At 39.7% G+C, this 12,965-nt stretch overlaps 1 protein-coding gene across 1 annotated transcript in view; it reads left to right on the top strand.

Annotated features, from left to right (window-relative positions):
• POLQ (DNA polymerase theta) overlaps positions 1 to 12,965 on the top strand; it is a 50,590-nt gene that overhangs the window by 262 nt on the left and 37,363 nt on the right. The window contains exons 2-8 of the mRNA XM_051611719.1: positions 1,010 to 1,140; positions 2,397 to 2,553; positions 6,450 to 6,558; positions 9,165 to 9,384; positions 11,327 to 11,471; positions 11,567 to 11,713; positions 12,677 to 12,889. Coding sequence (XP_051467679.1) covers positions 1,010 to 1,140; positions 2,397 to 2,553; positions 6,450 to 6,558; positions 9,165 to 9,384; positions 11,327 to 11,471; positions 11,567 to 11,713; positions 12,677 to 12,889 — 1,122 coding nt within the window. The remainder of the gene's footprint in view (positions 1 to 1,009; positions 1,141 to 2,396; positions 2,554 to 6,449; positions 6,559 to 9,164; positions 9,385 to 11,326; positions 11,472 to 11,566; positions 11,714 to 12,676; positions 12,890 to 12,965) is intronic.

Raw genomic sequence — 12,965 nt, 5'->3', positions numbered from 1 at the left:
AAAAGGTCAATCTTTTTTCTGGAAGGACCCCATTAAGATCTGTCCCATTGCTCTACCTCAGAGCTGGCTTGATAGACTCCTTTCCAGATGTGAGGAGAGACTTTTTTCCCCATTTTTTGTCTTCATGTTCCTTTAGAAACTGATAATAAGGAGTCAATTAATGACTCTCTCTTATTATAGACTATGTCTATCAGGAACTGAATGATAACAGGTATGATAGGTATAAATATTTGGAAAATTTAATTTACTATCTGTTTTATTTAGTCCTTTTAATTGTTTCTCTTCACCTAGTGTATGGGGGGTGGGTTGCTGAAGAAATAGGTGTAGTGAGCTAGAAATCTGTGAGAAATGACCACTTGGGTGTCTACTGTCCATGGGAAGAAGGTCCCAGAGCAGCGCTGGGAGGATGGAGAATTTAGAGGAGAGATGGGTGATGTTCTTAGGCTTGGGTTTGAGTTTTATTTAATTGGTTCCAGAAAACTTTGAGTCTGACTGATAGGTAATGGCTGTCCCCTGCTATGTACCATCTCTTCCACAGTTTTCTGTGGTTGACAGACAGTCAACAGCACTGCTTGCCAACCAGGAAGAGTAAAATACAGTTGTGGTCCTGGTTAGTAAGGGGGTAGCTGAGGTCTCCTGTCCAACCTGTCGTTGCTTTGTTTGGCTTTTTGTTGGTTAGGTTTTTTAACCCTAGCTTATCTCTGAGCCTCTGGGACTTCTGGAGCAGAGATGAGAACACAAGTCTTGACAGCACGATGGAAGAGGCTAGAAGAGAATTACTTTTCAGTCTTCTTGACCCCTTATGGGGTTAACTGCAAATCTGGTTGTGGCTGTGGGAGAGGGGCATGGTTGAAGAGTCCTGCCCCAGGTTCTTCAGCAGCTGTGCTTTATGCTGCCTTTCTGATATTTGTTCCTTGACTGGTTTTTTTTTTTTCTTTCTTTAAACATTAAGTTAAAAAACAAACAAACTTTTTTTTTTTTTTTTTTTTTTTTTTTTTTTTGTCCCCAGCTCCTACCAGTGCTGGAAAGACTCTTGTTGCAGAGCTGCTTATTTTGAAGCGAGTCCTGGAGACTCGTAAGAAAGCACTTCTCATCCTTCCCTTTGTCTCTGTGGCCAAGGAGAAAAAAAGTTACCTGCAGGTAAGCAGCATTCAAGGAGGGTACGTGTATGGGTTGCAGTTGTTGGGCAACATTTTTTAAACAGAACTTTCTGCATGGATTTGAGGGAAAAAAATTTTGCAGATTTGTTTCAGAAAGGATTTCTAGATAACTTAAAATTTGGTCTTGTTCTGAGTTGAAGCTAAAAAAAATAAGTTTTATCCAAAAACAGAAACTTGGAAAAATTTTAAGGAATTTATTTCAGCTTTGACTTTTAAAGCTTTGTTACTTGCATTTATTCACAGATTTTATAATATACAAACTTTAAAGGAATTTTCTATCTAGAGATTGTGTCTGAAAAACTACAAAGGGAAGGTGTCAAAATTACCTGAAAGGATAAAAAGATATTTTAGCTTTCCTTGGGGTCTTCCATAAAATTTTTTTAAAAAGACTTTCATGTCAAACATTGTTTCCATTATCTAGTATGTCAGAGTACCAACAATTAATAAAAAAAGCCCAAAGCCAACAGGCATTTTTGTTATAGTTTCTGACATTTTTAGACATTTGGGATGTGTATGAACTGAGATGGTATCTTAACCTTGCAAATTACTAGGAAATGCTTTGTAGTGACTGATAATGGAGTCCTGCTTTTGCTTTAATCTTGTAAAGCTGGAGGATTGTCAGTGCTGTGTTCTACTACTCCAGGCCTAAGGTTTGGCTGTAGCTGCACATACTTGAAATCATATGGTATCCTGCCTATCTAGTTCAAACATTTGCACCTTTTGTTAATGCAGTGTGTGATGTGCTAAGGCTTTGGCACTGCAGTAATAAACCGTGGAAGAAAAGATGTCATTGTTGTTTAACTTTTAGGCAGGAGATGTGACATCTTTGTGTTTATGGTCCCGTGTTTGTCTTTGCCCAGGATTTCTCAGGAGCAAAGCTTCTTTGTACCTAACCTACTGGCATTATAAACTTTCACTGTGTATTCTCTAACCTTTTAAATGGTAAATGTTTTTATACAAAACAGTGTCCTCATCTCTTACTCAGTTTTGTACACTTTATCCTGCCACATATACTGTGCGGCTTCTGCTTTGCAAATAAAAAACATGTCAGTGGAAAAGAAAAAAAAAAAAGAAGTAGCAGTAACAAGATGATCTGTGGCTTTAATCTGATTAGTTGACATTATGAGTACAATAAATTGTGGCTGTAGGATGCAGGATTTTATGTGATTGCAGCAGGCATTAGTCAAAATTCAGAGTTGTAACGCTGACATGACGTTCTGTATCTTTGGAAAACAGACCCTGTTTCAGGAGGTGGACGTGAGAGTTGAAGGCTATATGGGAAGCATGTCTCCTGCTGGACGTTTTTCTGACATGGATGTTGCTGTCTGCACCATTGAGAAAGCCAATGGTCTAATCAATAGACTAATAGAAGAAAACAAAATGGACTCACTGGGTAAAATACTAAGGCTTGCCTGTTGTGGGGATGAAGTTTATTATATACTCTTGAGTCCATGTGACATTGTGGGATACTTTGTATTTGCTCAGTTCTGTAAATGACAGACATGCCATATAGGAAAACTGAGCAATTTTTCTTCCTCCAGAGCACTTTTGATTTGAATTGAGGAAGTCAATCAGGACTACTCTATGTAGCTCAGCAGCTGGGGTGACTAGGTGGAAGCTGCAGGTTTTAGTTTGTCTGACATGGGTGACAGCCCATAGACAGTGATTACCTGCAATAAGCAGTGATTTGCACAGCTGGAAAATGTCTTCTAATTGATGAAATTGAATTAGATGTCTGGGATATGTTAGAATTTAAGAATGTATGTTGTTTATTTGTTTTGGACAGAGATTGTGGCATCCATGGTTTATTTTCACTTAGCTCAAGGAAGAGGAGGTGCTTATCTGGGTACAGAGAAGTGGAATGGATACACAGAGCTCCTCTGGGCAGACATGGTGACTGGGAGGGCTGTGACATTCTTTTCTCTCTTGTAGTTCACTCAGAAGCCCTCTATCCTTGTAACATAGACTTCTGGGTCACCATGGCCCTGATGGCCAAGTAGATGATAGTAGTATTCATTTAGTGTCTGGAAGGAGATATAAAACCTGAAAAAGCCCCACGATCCCAGTGTGCACGTGGAGAGAGACATGTTTTCCTAGTCCAGTCAGAAGCTTGCTCTTCTCTTTGTTTCCCTGCTCAGTAAAGCTCGACCCAGGTGTATTTTATACAGTAATCCCTCCCATCTTCACTCTGGCCTGTAACACAGCTGTTTTCTATTTTAAGAATATAAAAACTAGAAAACTAGATGAGTGTTAAACTGCTCTGAGATCTCCACCTCTGAAACTGCTGTTCCAAATGCATCTGCTGTCATAACTTTCTGCAGCATTGTATACCAGGAGAGTTTTGTAAACGTTAGAAAGAATAAGGGAAATAAAGCCTTGCGGAATTTGTCAGAGTGTGAGGTCATGGGATAACACATTTACACCTGGATCTATAGGGGCTGGATCACCATAAGCATTTCAGACTTCCGGTGGGCTGGAAGATGAGCGGATGACTGGTTGTGCAGCATTTTAAACTCATTTGAACTGAGACTTCTGCAGTCCAGCCTGATTCTTGAGTGTGTATCCTCATCCCTTCCCTTGCAAGGGAACTGGTGATCATGCAGTTACTTATTTCAATATATGGCTTAGTTTAACTGTATTATTTGTTTGTTTTAAATAAGGTTAGTTTGATCCTAGGTGACCATACCATACAAGCTGTACTGCCAGCATAAGGCAGAGATTTGGGTAATGATATCCGTATTTATGTTGGCTTGGGTGCCTTGGAAACATAGTCAGTATACTAAAAATGATTGTTTGATGACATCATCTTTCAGAAGCTAGAGATTTGCCAAATCCTCTTGGTTGGTACCTCCATTCCATCCCTACATTTTGTTGTGCTCTCTAAGATGAATGCAATTCTGGCCAGATTCCATCTCAAGCTTGAGCTGTTCCTTTTGTGGATGTCAACACCCTGCTGATAGCTCATGTGTCCTTTGGAAATTGTTGAGAGATACTCAAATCCTCTGCCTGGCAAAGCTCTCTTTGTTGTATGAAGCAGTTAAAAGCAATTTTGTGTTGCTGGTTTTTATATAATGTCTGTCAGTTTTGAACATCCAGGTACACATGAGATGATATTCCTCTTGTTTAGTCTCTTGACACTAACGCTGAAGAAAATTTTAGGGAAGGGGAGTAGAGAAGAATCTGCTGTTTCCTCAATGTGTCAACTGGGAATGGATTTGTAATATGCTGTTATAATATTTGTTTATTTTCTTAATTTAAACTTGAAATTAAAAAAAATTGAGTTGGATTGTCTTAAAAAAAAAAAAAAATCCTCCCTGCCTGTCATTCACAACTTTTTAGTTTTAAACAGGATGTGGTCTTATAGCAGCTTAGTTACTCTACCATAAACATGTATGGTATCCCATCAGGTACTTTTTATTAGTTTTTTTTCAGCAGTCTTCTACACCTGATTTGCAGACAGAAAGAGGAGTTTGAGGCTAACCTCATTTTCAGCAGCAATTCAGTATGACAAAATTCTGTCCCCACTTGCACTCCTGAGCTCGTTGTTGAGCAGAAAATATCACACTGCATGCTGGGACCTGTAGTCCTTTGTGACTTCAGTTCCATTTTAAGATGAGGACAGCTTTGTGTAAGATCCTGGTTGCCTCATTGCACCTGCTGTGTTGTCCCAGTGGATGCATTCTGAGTACAGCCTGGATAGAGGAGAGCAGTGTACACATGTAACAGTCAGCTTGCAGACTGCCAGGGTCATACAGTATGCAGCTTTATTGTGAGTTTGAATATGCATTATCACTGAGTAGCAGCAGAGTGTCTAGAACAAGTGGCCTGTACAATGAATGGGGGCATTCCCTGTGCTTTGGCCTGTAGGTACCACTACTGTTCTGTGGTTTGCTTCAGGAAGTAAAATTGTGCTGCTGCTTGTCTTGTTCAGGAAAGATAACTTGTATGGATTTTACTTTGGTGTAGATATCTGATTACACTGTCCTGTCTCAGCTGCTGGAACAATTTAGACAGACTGTTGTATGGGGAAGCAGGAAGAAGCTTTTTCTGGTAGCTGAATAAATATGCATTTGGTGACCAATGAATTACCATTTTTTACAAGTGAGCACAGGATAGAGGAAGTATAGGAAGAGAGAGGAGCTGGATGGGTGGGAGTTTGTAAAAGAGGCTGATGAAACAGTGCAGCACTCTTTTCTAACTTCAGTGGCTTGAAAGAGAAGGGAGAAAACAGACGGGGAGAGAAGGAACATACGTAGGAAGGAGAGAAAAAAAATGAGAAGGAAAAATAGCATTGAAACAGATAATAAAAGGTCACATTTGTCCTTAAGCTCCTGCTATTTTAGCTGTACCAGGAAGACATTACGTAGCTGCATCAAAGGGGAAAAAAAAATTCCACAGCAGCAGAACTAATGAAGCCTGGATTTTTCTGTGCTCTGCTTTTTTGGTTTAACCTTCCTTCAGCCTCTTCTATGTCACTGTGATCCTGTTAGCTGGCCAGAAGGGGTACATACACTGCTACTCGGGATGTGTGCTGGAGCTGTGAGGTATTGGGTAGCTGAGTTGTTGTGGCTCTATGTGCTCTTCTCAGGGAAGACCCTAATCAAGTCTGCTGCCTCTGGTTGCTGATATTCAGAAAGCTTTATAGACATGATTATTTTCAGTATTCGTACATATCTTACAAATTTAATGGAGGTGGATAATAGATTAAAACATCATTTGCAGGAAGCTGGATGACAACAGAGCAGTCATGTAAGAATTTTTTTCATTAGAAAGCCAAAGCTAAGTAGTAGAGCTCTTTCAGGTTCTGTTAGTGATGGGAGATATAACAGGAAGCAGGCTATGCCTCTGATCTAGGTTTTTTATTTGTTTTTGTCATTACTGTATTAGTATGGAATGATGTTTTTAACTAAGACAGTGATGTCAACAAAGCTTTTGATAGCTCATTGGGGTGCTGTAATGTTCCTTCCCAGATACTGTGAAGCCTATGGGTTTTTACTTGCAGAGAGATTACAGTACTGATGCTGCGGTGCTGTTTGGCATTGTGTCCAGACTAACAAATCAGCCTACTTATGTGGGGCTGTGAAATGTCATGACATTGGTTGTGATTTATTGCTCTCAGAAGAATCGGTGACAGAAGGAATTTACCAGAATGACTACGGCTTCCTTCTGTCACCGATTCTTCTGAGAGAGACAAATTTCTGTTCATCCTGTGGGATATGAAAGGATTGAGGCTATTTGTTCTTAATTTGGAGTTTTGTTAGGTATAACCTGCTTGCTTCTCTTTGTCAGGAGTGGTGGTTGTGGATGAGTTGCACATGCTGGGAGACTCTCATCGAGGATATCTGCTGGAACTGCTTCTGACCAAAGTCAGATATGTTACAGAGAAGGTTGCAAACCAGTGAGTAACCCAGGATGTTTGTCTTTTAATGCTAAATTACAGATGGATCTAAATTTTTTTTTCTCTGGGTTGTTGGAAATTTGGGTTAGCTCCAGGATTTTTATAAGAGTGATGACTTAGACTATTTTGGTTATCAAGGTCTCATCATACCGTCTTTCAGGGGCCTGCCATTGTAGTCAAAGCCTGTTTTCCTCATGGTTTAAATCTGAGTGCTAGCATGGGATTCATTCTCTCGGGAAACTAAGGCTGAAGATTTCACTTACTTTTTTTAGCCTATTTATTTTTTTAAAACTTTGGATTTCTTCTAACAGTTTTGCTAGCAGACTTACCCTGCTTAATTTTTCAGTGTTTTGTGGAGTAGGTTATTTATCCTACTGAAACACCCAGGTATTGTGGAAGCCTGGGCGTGCTGTTAACATGTGAATTGATCAGAAAACTTAAGAGGGTGTGCCAGTAGTCTGCTTAGTTAGCACTGCTCACAGTGTACTGTGGTTTTACTTATAACATGCCATAGACTAGTGGTTGCATGGTTTCTTGCCTGTAGCACAACTGATTGGACACCAGAGAACAAGTTAAATGCTTCAAAAGAGCTTTAAAGGCATTTAATAATTCAGTATTTAGATCCAGCAGCTCCGTAGTGCTTGAACACAGACAAAGGTAAATGGAGGAGATGGTGTATTGATTTTCTTAATCTTTATTGGTTGTGCTGCGAGAAGAGTCAAAATCAACTGTTCCCTTAGCACCAAAAGCTAAATATTGCCAGTTTTTTTTCTGCTGCTTCCTGTCTTTTGAGTTGTAACAGTGCTGGGCTAAGCACAGACTACATATTTAGTTTTGGGGGTACTGCCATTTCTACAGCGACTCTGCACTGGAAATTTTAGTCAGTATTTTTCATCCTGATTTCCAGGATCCAGCAGTGTTCTGAATCTGATCACTTCTGACTTTTTCTTTTATGCTCCCCATAGTTCCTGGAAGCCAGTACACTTCAGAGCATCTGGAGTGGCTTTGCCACTCCTTTTACCTTGGCTTATATTGTAGCTGCAGCACAGGTGCAGGTCTGCTCTTTGCTTTCCTTCCTTGCATTAAAGGAAGGAGAAAACATTTGTCAGGGAAAAAGGAACAGATGCATCAAGGAAAGTTCCTGAGAAGACACAGTACTTCATAATATAGGTGCTAGCACCTAGATTCTCAATTTCTTTGTCATGGTCAAGGTGACAGTGGTCCATTGTACTGCTTATGGACACAAAGGAGGTGGCTACTGTTTTTTGTTTTAGTATCCACTTGAGATTCCTGGAGTTGAAGACCACATTTTATTCTCAAATGTTCTCCCAAGTTTGTGGTGTGGTTTTTTTCTGTGACTTAATGAAACTCCCTTCATCCAAATTCTTTAAACAGTGTCCAGCCCAATCAATTATCAGAATGACTAGTACTTTTAAGAGCTTTTTAAGTGATCAGCTGAATGTCCCACTGAAGTATAAGACAGTCCTTGCACCAGGAGAATGTTCCTTGATGGCTATTGCCAGTGTGGGTGCCCTTGCTTCTCTGTGTAATTTTTGCAGAACCAGCCAAAATTCTGCAGCAATTTTTCTCCTCCCCGGTTAGGGTGTGTTGTGGAGCTGGAGCTTTTTTAATCCTTGAAGGTCAGAAGTTGCTTTAGGGGGGAAAATCTGCAACCTAGATGGAAGAGCTGTAGTAGCTAATGTTTGAAGAACTTGGATAAGAAAGAATCTGTCTCTCCACATTGTCCTTATTTCTGTTGCGTTAGTGAATGGCCTTTTTTAGTCTAGCTTCTGGATAGTTTTGTTTCCTCTGTTTTGTCTTTGCCAGGAGTACCAAGATCTTCTAAGAAGGTTCAGGCTGTTCTGCTCTCATGTTGCTTTGTCACAGCTTTTTATTTTATAAAGTCTCAGTCTGTGGCTCAGTGCAATGCAAATGAGTAGTTTTTAAATGTAGGCTTAGGACCATAAAAAAAACCCCTATTGTGTGGGTGTTAAAGCCTGAGGTAAAATATACATTTGGATATCTAAATTTATAGTTTGTGTTTTCAGGTCTGTTAAGAGTCCATTACTTCTCGCTGCCTTTAGAGGAATCTGCTATTCAGCACTTTGAGAACTGAAACTGCTTTCTTCTTTGCTGAACTAAGGGCTTTGGTTCCCAGCTCTAGGGAGACCTTAGTCTAGTAGTATTTATCCTGAAATTGAAACAAATTGAAGTGTTTTAATTGAGGCATTTAAGCTTAGAAGGACTACAACAAAGACTGGAGCCTTCCTATTATATGTTTGTTAATGGCAAGGAAATAGCTTATCTATTTATTTGTTTGTTTGTTTTCAGTTTCTCCAAATATGCAGTCAGTTTATGGACCTAAAGAAGCTTAAAGTGTAGGCTCAAAATGATGAAAAGTTGAATTGTCGTGTTATCAGTGCATAACCTGACATTGTGCTTGCTAAGAGTAGAGTATGGCTTGTTTGTTGTTTTTTTTCAAGAAGTTGAAAAAAATACCTTTGTGCCTTGGGAGGAAGTAGATTAAGTTAGTTTTTCTGAATCCTGATTTGCAGAACAGCAGCCTGTGTTGACACTAATGTTCATTTTCTTTCAACCACCTCCAGACAGATGAAGATGACCAGTCCTGGTTTTGGTGGGATACAGATAGTAGGCATGAGTGCTACCCTGCCTAACCTGGGACTCCTAGCCTCCTGGTTAGATGCAGAGCTATACTGTACAGATTTTCGACCTGTGCCCCTCAAAGAGTGGGTGAAAATTGGCAGCAACATTTATGACTCCTCCATGAATTTAGTGCGAGAATTCCAGCCCAAGCTTCAGCTGAAGGTAATGAAACTCTGAGCAGTGGCTTTGGGTTAACACCTTTTGTACAGCTAAAGTTAAAGAGACAGCTACTGGTATGTTCTTATTGTTTTTTAATAGATGGCATTCCTGATTTCATTGTTTACGTCTTAGATTGTATGGTAAAACTGAGAACAAAACTGGGCTTTTTTGTCTTCCACTGATTTATACAAAAAATCAAAACAGAACACACTGACATTCAGAAAGTTCTTGAAGTTTCTTCAATTGTTGTCGGACCTGAGTCAGACGGTGACAAATCTGAATTGAAGATGACATTGACTTTGCAGTTATCTTGTTTCTGAGCACTTGACAGGTATAAAGGGTTTGATTCTCTGTTTACCCATCACCCTATTTTGTGTCCCAAAATCTACTTCACTTTGATAAATGAAGGTGAATATTCCCCAGTTAGGCCAAGGAATTTGCATTAACCATTGGGAGAATACAATTGCGTTAAAATATGGTATTGAACCTGCCTGTGTTAAACTGTGAAACAATCTGATTTTGTCAGTAATTAGAAGGCAGATGTCCATCCTGATTCTTCTGAATCCGTTTTCAGGATTTAGTCCTTTTGTGCACTTGGAAAGGATATGAAGTTTAAAGTAATGTACTGTAATGATTTGGAAGAACCAAATGGGTAGAAAGGGGAAATTTGTACTTCCTACTTGTAGGTTCCTTTTCTGTGGAGTCTCTGAAGGGTCAGTTATGTCCCCAGTCCTTCCAACTGCTCTGTATAATACTAGTGTAGTAGCTGGACAATATGGGCTGAAGGCCAGCAGTATTTTGGAATATTTTGCACACAGTTCTCCTGGTGCACAAGCATTGTTATTAGTAGCATGGTGGCACAGCAAAGAACAAGGGTCCTAGAAACAAAATAAATGTTTGTGACAATAATATACAGAAGTTTGCTTTTATGTGGTCATATTGAGAATGTGTTGTTGCATCTTCTTTTCTGGGTATTTTTTGGAAGGAGTTGCTTTGGATAGGTACTAAAAAAAGTGAGAGAAAGAACTAAACTAGGCTCATGACTCAACAGTTTATGGGAGTTGGCTTATTTTGTAAGACCAGGTGATCCTCTTGGCCTTGAACTATCACTGGACCTTCAGACTTCTGTGCCACAAACTGGACTAGGGAAGGGAATATGGTGACCTCACCACTATTGCTGAATTTGGCTGAATCCTTACCGAGCTTTTGACGTGTATATGCAGTTCCTGCTGTTGTTCTCCTGTTTTCATTTGCATTTTAGTGCTTTTTACTTCTTGCTGTATGCCTACCTTTTTTCTCTTCCTCCTTTGGCATGCTTGCTGGAAGAGAATCTGGCTTAGCCAAGCGAAACAAATCCATTGCAGGAACTCTCTTAGGATTTTAAAACCAAAAAGGCAAGATGTAAACAGTAGAGTTTTGCACGCACATCTCCATAAGTATTCATAAAAACCTTGCACTGTGCTCTAAATACTTGTGGTCTTTGGTAAGCAGTGCTTGCTGGGTGCGTCTTATTGGGGATGCCCTGACTTGACTACTGCATCTCATGCTTTTTGTTCAGATATCCTGTATAGTTTAGTTCAGATATTTGAACTGTCTTCCTTAGTTCTCTAGAGGGATGTTTTCCCTGGGGACTCTTCCTGTTTCTTCCCCACTGCTGTTAGCCACGACATGGAGGCTGCAGTGATTTTTTTTCTGCACTGTGTGGCCTTCATTCAGAAACAGATTTATGAAAGCAAGCCATAAAACCTTAGATTTCTTCATGGGTAGGGCTGTCCTCAGCAATGTGGTCATACTAGTGCTTGAACTTCCTAAAGCAGGACAGAAACTAAGATAAAAGTTCTCCATCTTCTTTCTTTGCTCCTCTTTCTGACTTGAAGATTCCTGACAGCATTTACAAACCTCATTCAGCATGAGAGTGCATTGAAAATATTTTGTCTCAATTCAGGGAGATGAAGACCATGTTGTGAGCCTGTGTTATGAGACTGTTTGTGATGGCCATTCAGTCCTGCTTTTCTGTCCATCCAAGAACTGGTGTGAGAAGCTGGCAGACATCATTGCCAGGGAATTCTACAGTTTGCAACAGGCAGAGAGTAAGAGAAAAGTAGTTAATAGAAGACTGCAGTATGTAGTGCCTTTAATGAAAACTAATTTTAGTAGAAAATATAAAAATGTTTTCTCTCTCGAGGTTCTTCAAAAAACCCAGCCCTTGCCCCAGTTGTTGTGGACAGGGAAGGGATAGATGAGGTCATGGATCAGCTAAAGCGTTCTGTCTCAGGCCTGGACTCTGTGCTCCAACGTACTTTGCCATGGGGAGTAGCATTTCATCATGCAGGTATTTCTGAGTATCTTGGTCTTGAATTCTGCAATGGTCAAGTCAATATGGATTATTTTCGCTGTGGTCACCAGTTATTTTTTAAGCCCTCTGTAGCTCAAGACTGAATTTAAATACAACTTTATTTTTTTTCCGTGAAATGCCTGAAAAATTAGCTGATTTACATCCCAAACATTTTCAGGTTGTCCCTAAAGCTGCCAAAGTGTTTCAGAGCAATTTTCTTCAACTTAATACTGAAATAGATGAGTGAACAGAAGTAAAAGAATGATAATAAAAATTAAAGGAACATTTACCACAAACCCTTATGGCTAGATACTTTATTTCTTACTAAAGTAGGTGACAGTGTATGTCACCTGTTCATTCACTGAGAGAAAGACTGACTGTGGAAGAGAGAAGAGTAGCTGTGGAATTGAATACGTAGGGGGAGTAATTCCAAATGGTTATAGAGTGTGGGTGTCTTTCTCAAGGATAAAATTAGCCTGAAGCCCTCAAGGTGATATAGGAAGATAAATATTAGACCTTTAGCCTAGAATGGAAATAATGAAGAAGAATTCCAGGGTTGGGATAGCAAATAACTAAATCCTGTTTCCCTACTCTGTTTTTTACCTCTGGTTGTTTTTATTTTATTTTATTTATTTTATTTTATTTTATTTTATTTTTTTTATTTTATTGCAGTGCTTGTAGATACGTAGTAGATAGTTGTTCATCTTGCTACTATTTATCTACAAGCACCTTAGAAAAGCTGATTTATAACTATTACTGTCAACTGAATAATAAAACCTTAATGAGGAAATTTTGCTTCACTTACGGTTTGAAAGACATCAACTGAGGTAGTGTTGCGAGTCTAGTTCCGAAATCTGGCCAAGGTTCATTAAGTTAGTTTGTTCTTCCCCTTGCTTGACAGTAATATTATTAGCTCTTAAATGCAGATGACTAGGTTGGCTAAAAGTCATCTCTCCTCAGGTCTTACTTTTGATGAACGGGGCATCATTGAAGGAGCCTTTCGCCAGGGCTTGGTTAGAGTCCTAGCAGCAACCTCCACGCTCTCATCTGGAGTCAATCTGCCTGCACGCCGAGTAATTATACGAACTCCCATGTTTGGTGGCAAACTGCTGGACATTCTCACTTACAAGCAGATGGCTGGAAGGGCTGGCAGGAAAGGAGTAGACACAGAGGGTAAGCAGAGGCTTTATTAAGATTCTCTTGAGAACAGTGTTAACCTGATTAAATCCAGGGCAGTGCTTCACAATTA

Source organism: Apus apus, chromosome 1 (assembly GCF_020740795.1).
Source record: "Apus apus isolate bApuApu2 chromosome 1, bApuApu2.pri.cur, whole genome shotgun sequence".
NCBI lineage: Eukaryota > Metazoa > Chordata > Aves > Apodiformes > Apodidae > Apus > Apus apus.
The sequence above is the reverse complement of the archived record's forward strand: the minus strand, read 5'-3'. Positions and strand labels throughout refer to the sequence as shown.